General features: G+C 40.2%; 1 protein-coding gene across 1 annotated transcript in view; it reads right to left on the bottom strand.

The window, feature by feature from the left end:
- Positions 1-20811, bottom strand: part of gfra2.S (GDNF family receptor alpha 2 S homeolog) — a 35496-nt gene that overhangs the window by 4204 nt on the left and 10481 nt on the right. The window contains exons 2-6 of the mRNA XM_041588102.1: positions 8979-9275; positions 8565-8648; positions 7806-8148; positions 3161-3270; positions 2924-3064 (exon numbers count right to left, since the gene is read on the bottom strand). Of these exons, the coding sequence (XP_041444036.1) occupies positions 2924-3064; positions 3161-3270; positions 7806-8148; positions 8565-8648; positions 8979-9275 (975 nt within the window). The remainder of the gene's footprint in view (positions 1-2923; positions 3065-3160; positions 3271-7805; positions 8149-8564; positions 8649-8978; positions 9276-20811) is intronic.

Genomic DNA, 20811 nt, shown 5'->3' with positions numbered 1-20811 from the left:
ATGATTCAAGAATGATGGTGGGAAAGTGTTACTGATAAACATATTTTTACTAAATTTTTCTGCTAAAAAGAACAAAATATGAATGTACCAACTGTTGGTAAAGAAGGCCCAGAGGTTTAATGATGAATGACATTTATATTGCCAATCATCCGAAACATATATAACGGCCATGGATATGAGGTGGATGTCAGTGTTCACTTCATTTTATAACTAGTTTTATACCCGGGGAAGGGTGTGAGAGATAATTGTATCTGCAGGGACACTTGGGGGGAAATTCAATAAAGGGCCTGAGAAGGCTCCACCACACTTTGCGTCACTTTGTCCGACGGCAATTTGCAGCGCAAACGCTAATTCATCAAAATGCGAAGTTACGTCCTGCAGTTTCACCAGGGAAAATTAGTCAGCAAGAACATTTCCTAGCGTTCATTTCTGCCTAGCGAAACTTCATTAGTATACTTATACTTAGGTCAATTTGAATAGGGTGGGTACATATAGGTCGTATATATATGTCTTTATTAGTGATGTTGGTGCAAATGCTTGAAGTGGCCATATATTATTACAAATGTCCAAGGAAGCAAAATAAAGGCAAATGAGATTCTCTATTGTCATTCAAGATGATGTTCTGGTGACTGGCATGAGTAGGAATCAGCATGGCTTTATGAAGGATAGGTCATGTCAAACAAATTTGATTCTGTTGTGCCCTAGACACATGCACCTTCTGCCTACCCCTAGTTCTAGCCCTGGTTTAGGCTGTTAATATATATATATATATATATATATATATATATATATATATATATATATATATATATATATATATATATATATATATATATATATATATATATATATATATATATATATAGGGACCATATAATAAAGTCTTTGTTGCTTTATTCATCAATAGGTCCGTCCAGCATATGCAAGGCCATCTATTCCAGTCAGAAGAAAGGAGGTTCCATCTCAATATTCGGAAAGGGTTTTTTATAGTGAGGGCTGTTAAGTTGTGGCATTCTCTCCCTGAATCAGTCTAATAGGCTGATACATTAGATAGCTTTAAGAAGGGGGTTGTATGGCTTTCTAGCAAGGGAGGGAATACAGGTTATGGAAGATAGCTCATAGTACCAGATGATCCAGGGACTGGTCCAGTGCCTATCTTGGAGTCAGGAAGGAATTGTCTCCCCCTATTAGGCAAGTTGGAGGGGCTTCAGATAGATGTTTAGCCTATTTTGGATCACCTAGCAGTTAGGCAGGTTTCATTTAGACAAACAGTTGAACTTGATGGATCTGTATTTTCAATCTTAATATTAACATAATTAAAAGAGACGGACATTCTATTTAAACTAATAAGTAGTTGTAGCAGGGTAGACAGGCTTGACCACATACACTTATGCCTACAATGCTACACTGACACAGAGACATACAGTGGAGATTGTGCAAATATTGGCAAGGATTGGAAACATACAGTATATGATCTTGCTAACAAAGCAGGTTGAGGGCGCAGAATTTCAGTCTTTGGAAAACCAAGAGGGAGGGAGAGCCCAGAGACAGTTATTGAACATCTGATGAACTTGCAACTGTCATACAATATATCTCTTTCTGACACTGGCTCTGTTCTTGTACACCACAGAATACAAATTATTTTATTATGGTTTCTGGTCTTTTTCCCATTGAGTAGACCCAGTAGAATCAGCTGACTGATCTGATAAGGTGAGCAGATTTCCCCTGTAGTGCAAGATAGTTAGGAAAATTGAATTTAGCATAGCTCCATTGTCTCCAGTGCAGAATAGTCATTTTCTACACATCCTTCATTTAATGGAGGTCTGGAGACCTGGTTTTTCAAAGGCTACATTTTTTTTCTCATTGTTAGTCAAATTCAGGTATCTGCCATTCACTTACTGGAGTCTTCAGGTTATATTGCCTGCTATTCAGGAAATAGTAACACACATATTCCCTAATTACTCAAGAAACATTTATCTACTTTTATGGTGTGTAACCAACTAAGAAGTGGTTACAGGTAGGGACTAGACCACTCTGTATGCATCTAGACCACTGATCTCTAACAAGTGTCTCAACATGTTGCTCACCGCCCTCTTTGATGTTGCTCCTAGTGGCTTTAAAGCAGGTTCTCATTTTTTAATCCTGGCTGGGGATACAACTGTACTTCAAAAAGAGTTCCCTAAAGCTGGCAGTTCACATGAGGTTACACAATTGTCAGGCAAAGCACTTACTTGGCAACCGTCAGGGCCTTTTTTTCATGCCTGTGTGCTTCCCCAAAACTTTTCACATATGAACATAGTAGAAAAGGTTCAGGACCCCTAGACGTTTAGAATATTCACCATTCAAATTTAACAACAGCAACATGGATGTTGAACAAGCTCTACTTGCAATAAATAGGGGCGAATGTAAAACATAGGTCACTTACCAACAACCACCTTTACCATATTTAGCCTTAAAGATAAAGATACTGTGCATGGCTGCCTTGAAATCTATACAGTCCTATTTTAGGGGTGTTCTCTGTGTGCCCCTTTATTGAAACTGGTTATTATCAACCATATCCATGGGCATAACTTTGCCCAAACACATATCAACCACTGACAATTACTTTAGTGGCACCAGAAAGATTGTATATGGGGTTACTGAAACAGAACAAACCTCTTACCACGTAACAACAAAATCTATTTATTGTATGTTGAATGTCTAATGTTCTCAGATCTTCAAAATACTGGCACAGGTCAATATAATAATGACTGCCATCTCATATTGAAGAACCTCCCTGTAGCCTTCCTAACTGCACATCCCTTGTACCCAAGTCAAAATTCTGCTATTTTTATTAACACAAACTCCCAACAGACATTGTTGCTGTGCTAACTTCATCACAATGCCTTCTCTATGTTGGAGGCAAACAGGTTCTCTCACTCACTCAAGCAGCGGTTTTGTGTGAACTCCTTGAGGTATCTCTCACACCATGTCTCCTGATCTCCACTTCCACTGCATGAACACCAGGGCCCGATGGAAAAGGAGTGAGGGTCGGAATCCAAGAAGTTTAGGGCCACGTCAAATCCTAAAAGAAGAGGGATGGAGTCATTGTAATACATTTAGAACCAAGCACACATTTAAGTCATACATTATTGTTGAAACAGAAAAAGAGAGAACTCACCAATTATTCCTGCATAGGCCCCTAGGCAAGCTGCATAGTTATCACGAACGCACCCACTCAGCGACTGAGGAGAGCTTTGACAGCTGGTAATAAAATCTGATAGCCTTGACCTGCAATTTCAACCACAGCTTAGTTAACGTACCTAAGGAGAAGGAGAGACGCCGCCACCAAAGCAGAGCACATATTGAAGTTTAATGATGCAAAAAAAATCTCATATGCTAGAATTGCACCTTGAGTGTGTGAGATAGTTTGCTTCCATTATAAGATTGCTCATATATCTTTTGTGTTGTTAATGTCACCAGGGCCTTTCTTGCACATGATTGACCACTGTGACAACTAGGGATGCAAGGAATCCAGGATTCGGTTCGGGATTCAGCCAGGATTCGGCCTTTTCCAGCAGGATTCGGATTCGGCCGAATCCTTCTGCCCAGCCAAACCGAATCCGAATCCTAATTTGCATATGCAAATTAGGGGCAGGGAGGAAAATCACGTGACTTTTTGTCATAAAACAAGGGAATAAAATTGTTTTTCCGCTTTCCACCTTAATTTGCATATGCAAATTAGGATTCAGTTCGGTATTCGGCGACATCTCTCCAAAATAGTGGATTCGGTGAATCCCTAGTGACAACAGAAGGAATTTAAAGAGAACGCTAGAATGAATATCCAACTATATTCTGTAAAGACACCAAAAATAAATTATATAAATATTATATATATATATATATATATATATATATATATATATATATATATATATATATATATATACTCAAATATGAACATGTATATATATATATTTGAGTCATGGAAATTCAGTTATCGGAGATCATAATAAACAATAAAGTTTACTTGATTCTGAACTCACAAAGAGTCCGAACCCCAAACAAAAGAATTTTCATAGACTTGTTCATGAGAACATGTAACCCGTGAGTTCAGGAGTGAGAAGGAGGTACTGGTGGGAGAACGTCGCCCCACAGCTCAGAAAAATAAAGAACTGCTCTTACAGTCAAAAGCATTTGGCTCTGCTGTCAAGGCCAGGGTACTAGTGACATAGGCTAGCTTGAGAACAGAATCCATCAAAATCAGGGGAGCTCACGATGTAATAATCTGCATACACAGAATTTTTTTCTCTCTCATTTGGTAAGATAATATATGCGTTACATATGCTGGTTAATATAGATGAGGGGTTTCAGACATTTTAAGTTGAACCCGCCCCTTCACAGTCCAAAAATTAAGAGGATCCCCATTTAGTTCTAAACTAGGTATCACAATAAAAGGAAACTTTACTGTAACAACCATTCAGCATTAGTAGTCCCAATAATATCTAGAAAATAAGTATTCACTATAAATCATATTGTAAGATTCTTATTCAGCCATTCTACCCGAGTTTCACCCTTATTGATCTGCAAGCTGCCCCCCCCTGCCCAACTAGGAGTGCCAGATCTAAAGTTTGGGGATCGCTGTATGCAATTGATCTTAATGGAGGTCAAGGGTGAAATAACTGAACGAGAGCCAGAAGAATCCCTTTTAATTACAATATACTGTGTATGTATGCTGTACTTCTATATCCAGCACTGACTGTTCATCTCTAACAATGCACTCATAGTTCAGTCAAAGGAAACAATGCAATATAGGAAAATAGTAAATTGAAAAATATACAAATATGTCAAAGATCAAGTGGTAATTATTAAGAGACTCAGGAGAAAGGCACCCCACACAGCTCACAGTCTGTTCACAAATAGGTGACATGGGAATAAAGAAAGAGCATAACACACTCGAGGGGTTGCATTCAGATCTGTATGTTATAGAACGGGAAGGGCGAAGAACTATGAGTGTTGCTTAATTAACACAATTTATTATAACACACTTCTGATGAAGTAGAAAGAATAGCAGAGAATAACCTTGGATTCTATTTTATTCCACTTATTTCTAAGTGCTAGACAGCTCCTGCTATACACGTGACTGCACCTAGAGGAAGAATGAGGAGCAGAGGAGAAGTGTCAGAGATTAATTCTGATCTATTAACACCTCTATTCAGGTTGCTGATTCAAGGGCCGGCAGCAGTGTTATACCCACAATTCAGCACTATGTATCTCATGGGAGATGAAAAGGAAAAGTGGGATGTGAGAGACAGACACGTGTTGTCTGAATAGATCAGAGTGCAGAGGAAAGCTTCGGAGAGGTAATACATTTGGGGAAACAATAGAAAAGGGCAACCTGCGAGGGATTAAACACTGGGCTACAGCAAGGTCATTGTGAGCATGTAGGGAGCTCAGTAACAGGGGTTAAGTACTACGGAGACTGACTTACAGAAATGTTACATGACAGCGGAATTAGGAAAAACCATGTCTTTAATTGGACAGGTAAAATGTCTGAGATGCTGCCAGACAGGTCTGACAGTTTAAAGAGCCAGTAACAAAAACAAGAATATATATTTGAATATAGCACACCCTGTAGTTGTTACACAGCACCGATTTTTTCAACTTGATTAACCATTATATACCGCGTCAATCATTCTTTTACACCTGTAGCCTGATGTCTATAGAAATAATCATCAATACTGTCATTCCTGGCAATCTTCTGGTCAAAGCAGTTGAAACACTACTAAGGTCATGGAATTCCAATGACATTTCACTACTCTGACAACATTCCCATTGTTACTTGACAGCTTCAACTTCATTCCAACATCTGGAAACTCTTTGAAGCTTTATAAATTGCCTGGGCCGACCGAAACCAATGAAGCGCCTCAAGGCAGTGAAAAATCACTTTGGCGCTTTATGAGAAAGAGATGCCTTAAGGAGCCCTAACATTGTTTATAAACATATACTGTTTCCATCAAACTGCCATCAAATACCATTTAGGCAGAATAATTCTGATTCACTGTTCTTAAATGTAAAATAAATGAATACATTGCTACTGTGCTGTATTCATTGGGGGAAACCGCAGGTCTCGTACAGAAATGGATGACCAAGACCTACAGCAATTCAAGATCAAATGGAAGTTTTATGCACTTTGCACACTGACTTTAAATTGCCCCTAATGACTTTAATTTACAGGGTCAAATTGCTCTCCTCCCCATCTGCAGACTGAAACCAAAGAGTTGGTTACCCTTCCCAGGCCTCTACCTTTTTGGCCATTGACAAGGCAAATTCATGGTCTGTATGCTACACACACTGCAAACCAAACTGGACAATATATACCCAGGTCTGTAAACATGGCAATTACCTCTGTCTAATACCAATTATACATTTACATACATACATACACATCCCAATACAATCAATGGTTGGCTTGATTTAACAAAATGTCCATTTGAAATCTGCATGATCCCTGGCAGTTTCATGAAATCAGCTTATTTGGACCTAAGCACATGGTCAGATGCTGGGCAGTTTGTGCAAAACTGGTCTTTTTGGCAGAATTTTATCCAGTTTTATACCAAATTGGAATTTTGCTGCCAAGAAATAATTTAATCTGCAGATGCTAGATAAAGGGATATATGTGTATAAAGTATATTTTGACTTTCTGGTGTTACTGGTCCTTTAATATCATGGCCTGCGTACTAGTGGTACACCATTCTGCTGTTTTATCTCAGCATTCTGGAAGCAGGGTCAATGTGAGTTAATAGGACACTGCAAGCTGATAGAAGGGTCCATGGGAGCTGATTGAAGGGTCCATGTGCATTAATTGAAAGGTCAGTGTGAGATAATAAAAGGGTCAGTGTGAGTTAATGGGTAGAGCAATGTGAGCTGATAGAAGGGTCGATGCGAGTTAATTAAACACACAAGTGGGAAAAAGGCAGCACATTTTTGTCCAATGATAAGTTCATTTATTGAATAAAGGGAATAAAAGTAATTCAGGGTATCGAATGGGGACTGCCTAATAATATTTTTAAAAGGGACAAGCTATTGTAGATGGGGTACAGTACACAATAAAGATTTTGTGAAATATACTGATACATGGATAATGCAGCTTATACAGTAGCCTTTTGAGTTTGGTACAGAAAAAGCAATTAAATGGTCTAAAAGGATTCTTGAAAATAAAGAAAACCCTATGGGCAATACAAACAGTGCATTCTTTGCTTCTTTAATAATATACAAGTACCCTCTATTGTTGCCAGAGCTGGCAATTACAACACAACTAACCGTAAAATGCCCCATATTGTTTCTGTCTGTCATTAATCTTCACTGACTCTCTATTCTCATTTCTTGTACTGTATAAAGAAATCACACTACAATACCTGGCCAGAATTGAACCCAGAAAAGCACCAGCATGTCCTGGGCTCAATTCTGACCAGGTTTGGTCACATGCATTTAGATTTTCTTCCACAAGTCCAAAAAAGATATAGGCAGATTAATTAGCTCCTGCAAATTGACCTTGGTGTGCCTGTTAGAATGCCTAGGGAAATTAGACTTCAAACTCCACTGGGGCAGATGTGAAAAGCTGAATGTACTGTGTAAATTACTGTATTATACTGTATGTTGACAATGTATAAAGGATAATGATGATGATAATAATAATAAAGCCCTAGGTTGAGCTGGCAGGAGTAATATGGTGTATAGGGTGTTGTTAAGCTGAAAATAAATGTGAGGGTAGGTGATTGCAAAGGGCACAGAAGCTGTGACCTATACAAATGAGCATATGTTACCTGCACACAGGGTCCTGCCTGCAGTTTGACCAAATTTCCATGCAGTTGGGCATCTCTGGGCGCTTGAATGAGCATTCTGGCACTGCAGTCTGACGCCGTCGCTCTGCACAGGGCTGGTCTCGACAAGGGCAAAATAGAAGGGGATAGGAGAGATCTGCTGGAATTCGCTCAATAAAAGTCCTCAGGGCTCTGTGACACTTGCGTCGGGCACAGTTCTCGCCTTCTCCTCCTGTGTTGCAGGTTGATATATAGGTGGAACGGAGCCGCTTACATGCATCATTCACATTACAGAATTTGGCAGCGTCCAGGCAGGCATTATGTTTAGAAGAGACAGGTTCAGAACCTGCGGAGCACAGAATGTCATGCTTATTTTCATCTGCATGCACCCTGACATATTGCATTATAATAAAATCAGTATATCATTTGCTACTCACTGGCAGCACACCCAGCTACTATATATGTGATTTACTTCTAACCCCAGAATACAAACCTACACATTGCAGTTCTAAGTTACAGCCACATGGACTATTACTAGAATGCCTCTCTCCTTCGGGTGCCGAGCTATTACTGGTCTCTATCCTCACCATCCATCAAGTTAGTTATTCTTGGTCTTCTGCCCTCAACAACATATAACTGGTCTATGTGAGCCTGGGCCAGGACACAGGGAGAGGTAATAGGTTTAATGTCTCCTTTCTTTCTTTGTTACTCTCTACCTGCCTATATTTTATCTTACCATGCCTTCCTGTAATAACTACTTACCTGAGTTGATCGATGCCAGCCGAAAGATGTCCGATAGACGGGAAGTGACTGGCTCATATGGGGACGTTTCATAGAACTCATCTCCTAGAAGAGAAGATAGATATTGGCATCCACAGCCCTTTAGATCACTATGAACTGGTAGTGACTACTGGATTTTGGACCCGCTACCTTCTCCCAACATATTATAATATTCCAGACAAAATACGATTTACCTTTATATGTGCCATGTGCAAATTATTTTTAATTGGGTCATTTAATGTCTCCATAACATGCTCAGGCATGAGAAAATGATAGACAATATAGGCGTTCTATAAGCTGTAGTTGGATTTGTTCAAGGATGAGGCCTATAAGAACCAAGAGATCTTTTATCTTGGCAAACAAGTCTAACCCTAAATATAGCCCATAGGATCTTACCTTCAGTCAGACCAGCATGGATGCCCCAGTAGACTTGAAGACACTGTAACTCTTTTTTCATGCCTCTGCGGCAGCGGCACAGATAAAGTGGACTCTCCTGAAGCACCTCCATGGCGTTCTTGCATTCCTGACTGGACAGCAGAGCATCACGATCTCTCCCAGCCAAACACTGACGTAATGTTCTATACCGTGAGCTGCAGGATTGGTCTGCCGTACACAGCTCATTGGCATGGACACAGTCCGTATGTGATGGCCAGGTGACAGGAGGTGACAGAGAGAAAGAAAGAGCAGCCTGAGCTGAAAAAAAGAGAGAAATTTAGGTGTTTAAGAAATAGATCTCTGAAATTTTGCATAAATCAGTCGAATGGTATCTGTTAAAAACAACCCCTACAAACAAGGCAGAATAGAATTAATAATAGGAATTAAAATGTACTAACTAATGTTTGGGTTTAGTCAATATTCTGGAAAGAGTTTAACATGATTTGATGAATCCCAAACAAGTCTTGCAACATATTCCAAGAGACCAGAACCTAACAGACTGCGGGGTATTTACAATGATTATTTTTAGTGCTTTAAAAGCAATGGAACAGTGGAGGAAGGCTGGGATCAAGAAAGAACACAACAATTAGTTAGACAAAGCACCAGCAGTGAAAGTCAAGGTCTTTGATCCTGTTATACAGAGATCTCACTGGAACCAATTATTTGGAGGTGCTGTAAAAACTATACATAAAAATTGTACCAGTTACACCAGTAATGGTTTTAATCTCCAGTCCAGAGCCCAAGTGATGTCATTGCTCCATGTCCAGGACTAGTCTTTGGCAACTATTTTATAAGCAGTTCCCAACAAACCTTAAATTGTATGGATAAAGAAATAATGTAAACCTCTAAGGCCCAAAAATTGGACAGATAAGGTAAAGAGATGCATATGAAAGTAACCAATTAAATTGTTTTTGTTTTCAAGCCTACTGGTCCAAATGTGACATCCAAAGGGCATATAATATCCAGGAAAACCCAAGGAGGTACAACCTCACTTTTTTGCATATTATTTATTCACCTGCCCAGCCCTCTAGCTTTAAGCCCCAGTTCATTAAAATTATGTATAGGGCAAAAGCAGATCAAGTTTATGTGTACACTGTAAGGCTAAAGTTATCCATTAAGTACTCAGGACCAATTCAAAAATATGCCCTTGGTTTAAGTTTAAGAATCATAGAACTGAGGGTATTTTTATGAAGTTGGAGCACTCTTTGCTTTCAAAACAGCTTTTCCCCCTGCTCTTCTAAGAATCCTTGGGCCATTATTGGTAGGATTCCTTTCCATTCATAATTAGAAGGTTGAGATGTTGGAAATCAGGCCTGGTTCGCAATGTAGTTTCAATTCCTCCCACAGCCGTTTGGTTGGATTGAGATCAGGAGCTTGTGCAGTCCAGTCAGGTTCTTCTACTTTCATCCCAGCAAATCCATTCTGTACCTCACATTGTTCATGGGGACTTTAAAGCCCTTCATCAAACTGTTGCCACACCAGAAAGCTTGCACTGGGTCCCTCAACCTCCTAGGGCTGCTTTGATGTCATTGTTAACAGCAGAACCGCATACATAAAGAGCTGACTGTTAAAATTTAACCTACTGTAGGTTACCAACGCTATGGTCTTGCTAAATTGCTATAGAGGAATCTAGTCCTTGAAACTGTTCATTGTACCTGGCAGCTCAACCGCTTCATTGCCCTTATTGTAAATGACTTGCTGGAGAATGGGCATGATTATTACAATTCCTTTCTAAGCCCCGTGTTTAGCACTTACACAGAGATGATCTAGTGTAGATCAATCAATGAATGTCAGTTTTTGATAGGTTACTCTGGGGTAACTGCACAAAGCTACATTTTGTGTTAGTAATTGGGAGCATTAAGAACTGCTTTCTAGTTATAGTTTTAGAGATATTTTCCAGGGTCAAAAGCAAGGAATTGTCCTGAAATCCCTGTGGTGGATCATAGAGTGACCTTCCCTTGTGTCTTGTTAGAGGGAAGACTGAAAGGGAAGTGTGAAGTTCTGACATTTTTCCATCTAATTTTACTCGAACATGGCACCTTTCTTTAATCTGCACTTGCTAATGGTGACAGACTTGGCACAAAGCAGTCAGGGAACAATTTATTCACACACTGCCCACATTCACATCCAAATTGGGCAAATCTGACACTTGAATTCATCTCACCAACCGCTTCCTATTGATGGTTGGAGACGCTTTTAAGTCATTTCGCACTTATTACAGATAAAGAAGTTCACAAGCTCACTTCAAGGCCCCTTCTTTTATGACAGAGCCCAAGGCAATCCTGAGAAAATAATATTTAGTATGCAATACACTGACATCTATCTGTTGTTTAACTACACCGCCCAGAATCCTAAGCTAACGTCAGATAATGTTGGGTAATGAAGATCAGCATAATGACAATAAGCATCAATTATCAAATTATTGGAAGTTTTATCAGGGCAAGGGGCTCAGTTGAGGCTGGGGCCCAAAAACATATTTTTTGCTCTGCGCAAAAATTTACGTCAGTAGCGACCCTTCTCTTTCTTCCAATACACTGCTGTTTGTTCTGAGCAATCCCCTCCTCCCTAAGTTTTTCCTTTTCAGACCTTATCTGAGCCCCATGGAAGTGGCATTTGCTCTATAGTCACTGAGGGGACTGAATTACATTTTTGTTAACCCAGCACAGCACTTAGTAAAACTGCCTTATCAGTTATCCTGGGAAGAGGGCGAAGGGGTTTGCAGCATTGAGGAGGGGGTGGATGGAATCATCTGGCATGGAGGAACTATGTATCGGTAAAGGGAATGTGGTGGAACATCTAAGGAGGAGGCCCTCTGGAATTTGGGTAACGTGGAGAGCTTGGGGTCACAAAGGAGGAAAAACAAGGGATAATGAAAAGAAAGTATAATGATAAAGAAAGGACATGTGTGTAAAGGTCTTAATAGGAAGAGTGTGATGATAGGGGGTTAATATAGTACAGAGGTTTTTATACTTTCAGGTGTCAAACCTAACCTCGTGGTTCAGGTCCACCATTTGTTCAGACCCTCCTTATCTAGGGGTTTAAATAAGGTGATTTCCTCTGGAATTGGGATAAAACTACTGTATGTAGATGGATGATTGGGGTCAAAAAAAGGAGAAAGATCGGGACAGGAGGAAGATCATCAGCAAGATTTAAGGACAATAAGCATTAGAAACTCTTAAAATCCACCATTGGTTCAGACCCACTTAGCTTATAGCAAGTCCGCAGGTATACAAAGAGTTTATTTGTGCTGTTGTCCTGTTATTTTTTAAGGGGTATACAGGAAGGTACTACTACCCACATGATACTAACTGGACTTCAGAACTGGCCTTTCTCATCTAATATTTGAGCCCCCCTCCAAGTGAGCAGACCCAATGGGAATATGAAGGCTGCGTACTTGGAGGGGGTGGTCTGAAATATTAGGTGAGAGCGGACAGTTCTGAAGCCCAGTTCTGTTATAATGGATAAAATAGTTAAAGGGGGTGGAAGGACAGTGGGGTCACAGCAAATAGGAAGTACCATAGCATTGTCCAGTTAAGGGGCTTCCAAGGAGCAAGGTAACATTGTGGAGCGTGGTAGTGTTATTGAGGTGAAGACTATTGGTTGGGGGTAACCTTGCTAGCTACGAAAGTGTTGCCACGTTTATCTCTTCTTCTAGATACACGTGAAAGCCCAGCATGAAAGTAAATTACAGTGAAATTTGGGATTAACATTTATTTGCTGTTATATAAATAGTTGGGACTATGGCTGACTAACAACTGATATACCAACATTTCCTAGACCTGTAGCCTTGTTATAAAATAAGGGGGAGATCCAACTAAAGGCAGAACCTCCAAGGGGCAAAAAAAAAAAAATCCAACAACCACTGAGAGCATGGTTTATTGACCCCCCTTCTTTGGTGGTAAAGAATTGATATGTTGATCTCTCGTTAGATGTGGGTTAATGCAGTTCTGTTAATACAAGCACTGATCTGCTGTGCAAGTGGAATGGATAGTAGAAGGATGATCTGAAGATTTTTCTTACATTTCTTTTTCGCAAATCTTTTCCTGACCATTATCTTGGCAGCCTGTTTCTGCCCTTTGCTCTGCGACGCCATGCAGAGCCCTGCTCAGTGAGCCCTCCTTTCTGCTGAGCAGAACTCTGAGCAGAATCTTTCCCATGGAGTGTACCTTCTATAAATTAGTACTTTTGCCGAGCCTGGCTGCTGCGCTTTTGCACTGGTTCCTAATGAAATCCTGTGGGGGCTCAGAGCTCTGATGGAGAGAATGGGCACATCATGGGGACAGATGTGGGACAACGTGCAAGATAAAGAAGGGGGATGATTGGGACTTTAGAGGTGACCTTCAGAAATAACTTCTCAAATTGACACACACTAGATTGCATTAAGGAGTTTGCACAGTTCCTTCTAGTGAAGACTCTGCACATGGGAATAAGGAAATCTTTTGTCTGCATAAATAAATCCTTTGGAGACCTCTTGCTATGATTTTCTGCAGAGTGAGAAATACATTCTGCGTTGTACAGCTAGACGAGTGAAATGCTGCATGCACACACATGGACACAGACCATTTTCCACAGACCAACTCAGTTATTCTGCACATCGGGAACATTTATCTCTATGAATTTCCAAGGAATAAAGTCTGCTGTGTATCTCAAACACTCCATTTTTCAGCAGGGTCGCTGATTTTGCAAATGCAGGCTAAGCTTACCCTAATGGGGTTGCAAACAGTGTTCGCATAACAATTTATGATGCATTTGCATGCTGCACAAAGCAAAAACTGGAGACAATGCAACCTGCTTTTTGCACAACGTACCTTGCCCTGTTCTGATGTGCTCCTTAAATAGAGCACAAAATGTGTTTCTTAGTCTGCAGCCCAGCTTGCTATCAGCTGCAAACAGAAGGAGTACGTAGGCAGATGAGCTGCACTGTCCATAGCTTGCCTATCGTTCAGAAAATGCAAGTAAAAAACTAGGGGGCCCTGAGATATGCAAGGTGCAAGAGTCCCAGACAGCAATGAGCTCTGTGCTTTATAACATCAAAAATGCATGGAGCTTTAAGGTCCAGGATGATGAGGCCCTTAGCCCTCCTTGTGCATTTTGCATAGTACATGGACCCTAACATTCATAGTGGATACCAGTTTACATGATATATTGGGGGTTATTTTAGTGCAATTGTTACAGCACTAAGGGCACAAGAACATGCCCCTTAGTGCTCATATGTAAGAAGCACTTGCACCCGGGGAATGTTGCTCTTTGCAAGTAGCACCAGGACAAAAATCCAGCACACAGAGCCCTCCTTAACGTGCACATGTGAATACAGAGCAAAACAATGGGCAATTTGCTTTCATATGGATTCTCTGTGTAGGAGGGTATGCCATATGTCCCATTCACAATGGGGTATACTGTATATATATATATAGTTATGTTTTACCTAGTTGGGATTCAAATTAAGGGCATACATATAAATACTATAGGTATGTCAGCACTAACAGAGCATAGCTTACTTACTAGACCAGGGATCCCCAACCTTTTTAACCCTTGCCACATCCAAGTGTTCTAAAAGTTAGAGAGCAACATAAGTATGCAAAGATTTCCTGAGGGTGGCAATTATAGGCTTTGATTGACTATTCGGTAGCCCCTATGTGGTCTGGCAGCCTACAGGAGGCTCTGTTTGGCAGTACATCAGGTTTATATGCAACTAAAACTTGCCTCCAAGCCTGAAATTCAAAAATAAGCACCTGCTTTGACGCCACTGAGAGCAACATCCAAGGGATTGGTGAACAACATGTTGCTCACGAATCACTGGTTGGGGAATACTAGACCAAACCAACTTCACACTCCAATACAAGATAACAAGAATGAAACATAGATACCACGACACAGATACTTAATGACCTATAATTACAGTGCTGGAGTGTGTTTAAATATTAACATTAGAAGATTAAAATAAGAGTGTGGCTAAAACTGAGCAATAGGCGGATTCCTTCAGGCCCTGGTACTACCATGATACAGGTGAGGGATCCCTTATCCAGAGACCCATTGTCTGGAAAGCTCCAAATGATTGGAATGCCATCTCCCATAGAATACATTTTTAGCAAATAATCTTTGTACTTGATCCCAACTAAGATACAGTATAATTAATTCAAGGAGGCCAAAATCGTATTGGCTTTAATTTACTGATGCCATTTTTAGCAGATTTAAGGTACAGTGAACCAAAATACAGAAAATCCCAGGTCCCAAGCATTCTAGATAATATATCTTATACCTGTATCATGTTTGATTGTTTAGGCACCCACCCTTATGCACTGGCACCTAATGTAAATATGGGCTACACATTAACATGGGATCTATGGGAGGATCTTTTAACGGAGAAGGACAGGCAAATTACATTGGGGCTGCCAAAAGTTAGGCACCCCCAAGTGATTATATCTACTTACCTGAAACCTCTGGCCAGTGTTCCTATCAGAATTAATCTGCACCAGCCCAGGGTTCTTCCAGTGAGCACCATGGAGCAATCCTCTTCCTGCTTCCTTGGTCTTCTTGCAAGTAAAAAGCTGAACTTCAATAAAAAACCCAGCTATTTCATTCTACTGCACATTTATCTGCCCTGTGAAATTTGCAAACCCGAAGAAGAAGAAAGAGGATCACTCTGGAGTGCTCACTGGAAGAACCCCAGACCGGTGTCAGGTAAGTAAATATAATCACTTATTTTGCCTAACTTTTGGCAATGTAAATTTCCTTTCCTTCTCCTTTAAAAGATCCTCCCCAGTTTGTGTCTTTATTAGAGATAAGCAGTGGACTGACCTGATTCTCATCAATCACAGCTCTATCTCATTCAAGGAACGATATTCTGCAGTTCCCTTTCAAATTAACCAAGTTGCTTAAGGAAGTGGGTTAAAGTGTCCACTGCTAAGTGCCACTGAATGTACAGAACAGTAGGCAACTGCATGAAACATGAAACTCATGACATCATTTATATCCAACAATGCACCTGTCTCCACTCAATGACTTGCACCTGCTGCTGACCCTTGTCTCAGGAGGGGTGCGAAGTGGACTCCTTCATTGCTCATTTTGTACCTTTTATTTGGTTCTCTGTCTGGTCCACCTCCTTATCTCCGTGCATGTACACACACTTTCTGATCTAACTGACCTTCCTTAGCAATAACTTTAGTAACCAGAATAAACAGCAGCAATCACTTCCCAAATCAATTAATTCCCAAGCCAATTCATAAATATTTAAATATAAATACAAATATAATACAGGAGTTGGGAAAAGGCCAAACAAAGTGCTACAGTCTTGCAGTAAAGTAGAAGATATAATGAAAAAATAGACGGTGGAGCTGTCCCAAAGCTAGCTGCCTAATAGTTACTAAGACTGGGACACCACAAAGGAGAAGGCAGGACAGGGTAACCGAGACTGTGGCCTCGTAAATTAACTTGCCCTGATCTTAATTGAGGCTATGCTAGACCTGAAAAGCCACAAATCATTGGCCCCTTAGAATGGAAAGAAGAATTGGGAGATATAAAGTTGACCGTAGCAACAATGGATGAACCCAAACCACTCGTAATGAACCATAGATAAAAAGTTTGTTAAAAACCAGAGATAATAGTGACTCGCCAACGCGCGTTTCGTTTAAAAGCTTTATCAAGGCAGATTGTTATATTGATCTTGTATTTATTTGTACATGTTCATCTTGTTACATCAAAAGTGCTTCTCCTTTGTGCACAAAATCCAACTTCCCTAATGTCTCTGTATAGTTTAATCCCCCCCCCATGACCTTAAGTAATGTCACCCCTCCCTGCACCCACTTCCATTTACGTTAATCTTTTTTAATTGAGTCCTGAAACTCAATTCTTTATTCACTTTGTTTACTGATACAATCTGTTGTCCATTCTGTGTATGCTAGGATTGTATCAGCTCTCTCTATTACTAACAGTGCTGTCTCCTGCTATTCACAATGATACCTGCATGATTTTCCATCTCTTATCCAATTAATGAATAAGAAGCGTGCATGTCACTGCAGACTAATTACATAGCCTTACGTTTAATTAAATTGAGCTACATTTGCCATTTCCCTCTTTAGCCTGCAATAATGTTTCTATAACAACCAAAAGTCAGATTTTATCTATTTTAGTGTTACTGGACAGCTAATAAGGGCATGAAGCTTTCTAAATCATCTTTTCAATGTCATCAGAAGAAGGCTGGGGTAAATTCATCTTCAGCCCTCCATACACATTTAAAGGAATTGTTCAGTGTAAAAATAAAAACTGGGTAAATAGATAGCCTGTGCAAAATAAAAAATGTTTCTAATATAGTTAGTTAGACAAATATGTAATGTATAAAGGCTGGAGTGACTGGATGTCTAACATAATAGCCAGAAAACTACTTCCTGCTTTTTATCTCTCTTGGTTTACACTGACTGGTTACCCTGGTTACCGAGCAGTAACCAATCAGAGACTTGAGGGGGGGCACATAGGTCATATCTGTTGCTTTTGAATCTGAGCTGAATGCTGAGGATCAATTGGAAACTCACGGAACAGAAATGTACCATGTGGCTCCCCTTCAAGTCGCTGACTGACTCCGAGTTACAGAGCTGAAAAGCAGGAAGTAGTGTTCTGACTATTTATGTTACACATTCAGTCACTCCAGCCTTTATACATTACATTTTTGGCTAACTAACTATATTAGAAATGTTTTTTATTTTGCACAGCCTGTCTATTTACCCAGTTTGTTTTGTCACACTGAACTGTTCCTTTAAGTGCATTTGAAATGTGTTCTCTTCCCTCTGGTCTCAACCAGTTTCTCCCACAAAGTTCTTTCCTAACTATTTTCAGATTTACCATTTAACAATATACTAATTGTAGGTATCCTTTAGCAAAGTACTCACCAGTGTTGGAACTGGGACACCAGGGGCCCACCCAAAAACCTTAAACCATGGACCCATCAAAGAACCATAGAGAAGGGGCCCACTCGCAGTACTATTATTCTTCTTCTACTCACTCACCCTCTATTCTCCTAGTCTCTATTCTTTGCATACTATAATCTATTATTCCATCTATTTAGCCTCTGTTCTCAAAGAAATAGGGAATGCCCATGAAATAGGCCAACTGTTTAGCAGCAAAAGGACCCACAGACACCTGGGCCCACTGGGAGTTTTCCTGGTATCCCGGTGGGCCTGTCTGACACTGGTAATCACTTCTTCCAACCATAAGTGACAGGAGAGATAGAACTGAGCAGAGCAGCATCGGTAGACGCTTCCTGCATCAGTTACTTAAGCTTTTGCCATTCTGTCTAGTGACCTCCAGTACACAACCACAGGGGGCACACCTGGTACATCAGTTTAAAACTGCTGATATAATAAAAACAAGCTGGAGGGAAAAAAAAAATTATGTTAAAATGCTATCATTTCCATCTGTACAGACTTATCGGTCTCAGCAGAAACTTTTACCTGACCTGTATTATTACACCATTCTGATTTTCCCTAGTGTTTTTTTACTACAGTCTGAGACAAGTATCTCCAGCTCTTTCCTGACACCCCTTTTTCAACAAGAGTCTAAATACTGGTGGAGTTATGCCCAGGTTTCAGACCTAGGAAACCCTATTGGGCAGCTTGAAAGTGGATGACCCATGTAAAAACTGGACTGTTTGATTCAAAAGCCAACTGGCTGGCAACTCTAGAGCCATCCCAAGACAAAACTACTTGGACTGCCCACTCGCTGTTTCTTCCCTATTGTCAACTTGCTCATACACAGTGGAATCTGCTTGTTTAGTGATATTGACATCTGATTTGGCCTGCCAGATGCAGGGACAACTTGAGCTAATCAGACCTTTGAAGCAGTGTAGCTTCTGGTGACCCAACGACAGTGGCACATTGATGTAGTCTTCTCCCAATGGGACTTTCAAACCTGCCCTGTAGATAACTGGCATTATATACTTAAGTAAATATTGTCCTTTTACATCTCATTTCGTGATGGTCTGTGTGCTGCCTCAGAGATCACCTGACCAGAAATACTGCAGCTCTAACTGTAACAGGAAGAAGTGTGGAAGCAAAAGACTCTGTAACAAGTATGGTTTGTTGGTTTGTTTGTGTGCACAGTGAATCATATGATCCCAGGGGGTGGCCCTTATTTTTTAAAATGGCTGCTTTCTATTTATTTACCCAATGGTACATACTACTAGAAAAGTATATTATTATGAAAATGGTTCATTTACATGAAGCAGGAAACACATGAACTGTTTTGCATAAACACATGAACTGTTTTTTGCAATGTATTTGTATAGAGACCTACATTGTTGGGGGGGTATAGTTTTCCTTTAAAACCTAAAAAAGTTGTGTTGTGGTTATTAAACTGAAATTGTTACGGAAATAAAATTGCTCAGACAATGATATTCCATTTGTGTTTGCACAGGAAACTATGCTTTATGGCTGAGATTTTAGCGTCTTTAGAACACTGTAGGATTTTGAGCCTTAGTGTGTTTGACGAGACATGAAAACTTGGCCAGGCAGAGACTATAATAACAATGCTGTTCCCGCTTGCAGTCAGTCTTCTCCTCGCCATTCCCTATTAATAGTGGGAATATCTCTGGGCTGCTTGTTGGGACAATTTCTCGGGGGATTACATGCCATTTTTACGGCTCTGCATATAAGTCATCTACAGACCACGATATCCCATCTTCTCTAATAAAACCCATAAGCCAGCCTTCCCTTCAAATCTATCATCTTGATCTAGGCTTAACATGTCGCTGATCTCTTCAAAACAAACAATGACTGCTGACATGAAATGCTATTGTTCTTCCCAGGCTTGACATGATCCTGTTCTGCCTGCCTGTAACATCATCCCTACCATCTGCTTATCTACCATGCCTCTCCTATCGGATACCTATCCAGTACTATCTGATATTCTGCTTTTATAGTAAAACATTTTTAAACATGAAGGCAAAATCTGAAAATTTAGAAAATATTTTTGTTCCTCTGAATTCCAGGGCCATGTCTATTTCATAATTAAAAATATAACCAAATTTTACAGATGGTTAAATAAGTAGAAGGTGCTCTTTAAAGGTCTTCGTCTTTTATGCAAATTTCTCCTAAGAATGGGGGTGTACCTACAGCTATGGGGGTATGCCACATGTAGCTGAATGTCCTCTAAAACTATAACATGAAGTTTGAGGTGCTACATAGGATAGCGTTTCCACTCTTTTCTTGACTCCACACTGAGCAGGAGCCCAGGGACCTTAGGGAGCCCATGGGTAAAATGATTCATTATTTTTCAATATAAATTTAAGAATACTGCAATTTAAAGTGGCTGCCTAAACACAATTCTACACACAGGGGTTTAACAAACATGAGCAGAGCCACCATCAGTGGGGCCCTATATTACTACGTTAGCAGGGCCCCCTCCACATGGGGTTTTAATTGTTTGGTGAAGGGCTTTGCCAACAATTAGCCAAGGGACCCAATTTAAAAAATGCCTATGCCCCCAAACCTCCACTCCTGCAATCCCTGCTCCTTTCTGACCCATGAATAGCACATCCACATCCCTTGAGGCTTCCCTCTGACATGGTGGTAGTTGAGAAAACCATTTCAAACGTGTATAATAAAACCAAAAATCCAGCTTTATTTCGGTGTTTAAAAACAACAAACAGGCATCCATTACAGTTGTACTCCTACCCTATGACATGTTTGGTCACCTGACGCGTTTCATGCCTCTTTCTGGCACTTCATCTGATGCCTTGCAAAAAAGTCGCTAGTGAGCTTACGCTTAGGTCAATTTATATAGGGTGGGTACATTAAAGTTGTAT

The sequence above is a fragment of the Xenopus laevis genome, chromosome 3S (genome assembly GCF_017654675.1).
Source record: "Xenopus laevis strain J_2021 chromosome 3S, Xenopus_laevis_v10.1, whole genome shotgun sequence".
In the NCBI taxonomy this organism is placed as follows: Eukaryota; Metazoa; Chordata; class Amphibia; order Anura; family Pipidae; genus Xenopus; species Xenopus laevis.
Note: the sequence above shows the minus strand (reverse complement) of the source record. Positions and strands in the feature narration are given on the sequence as shown.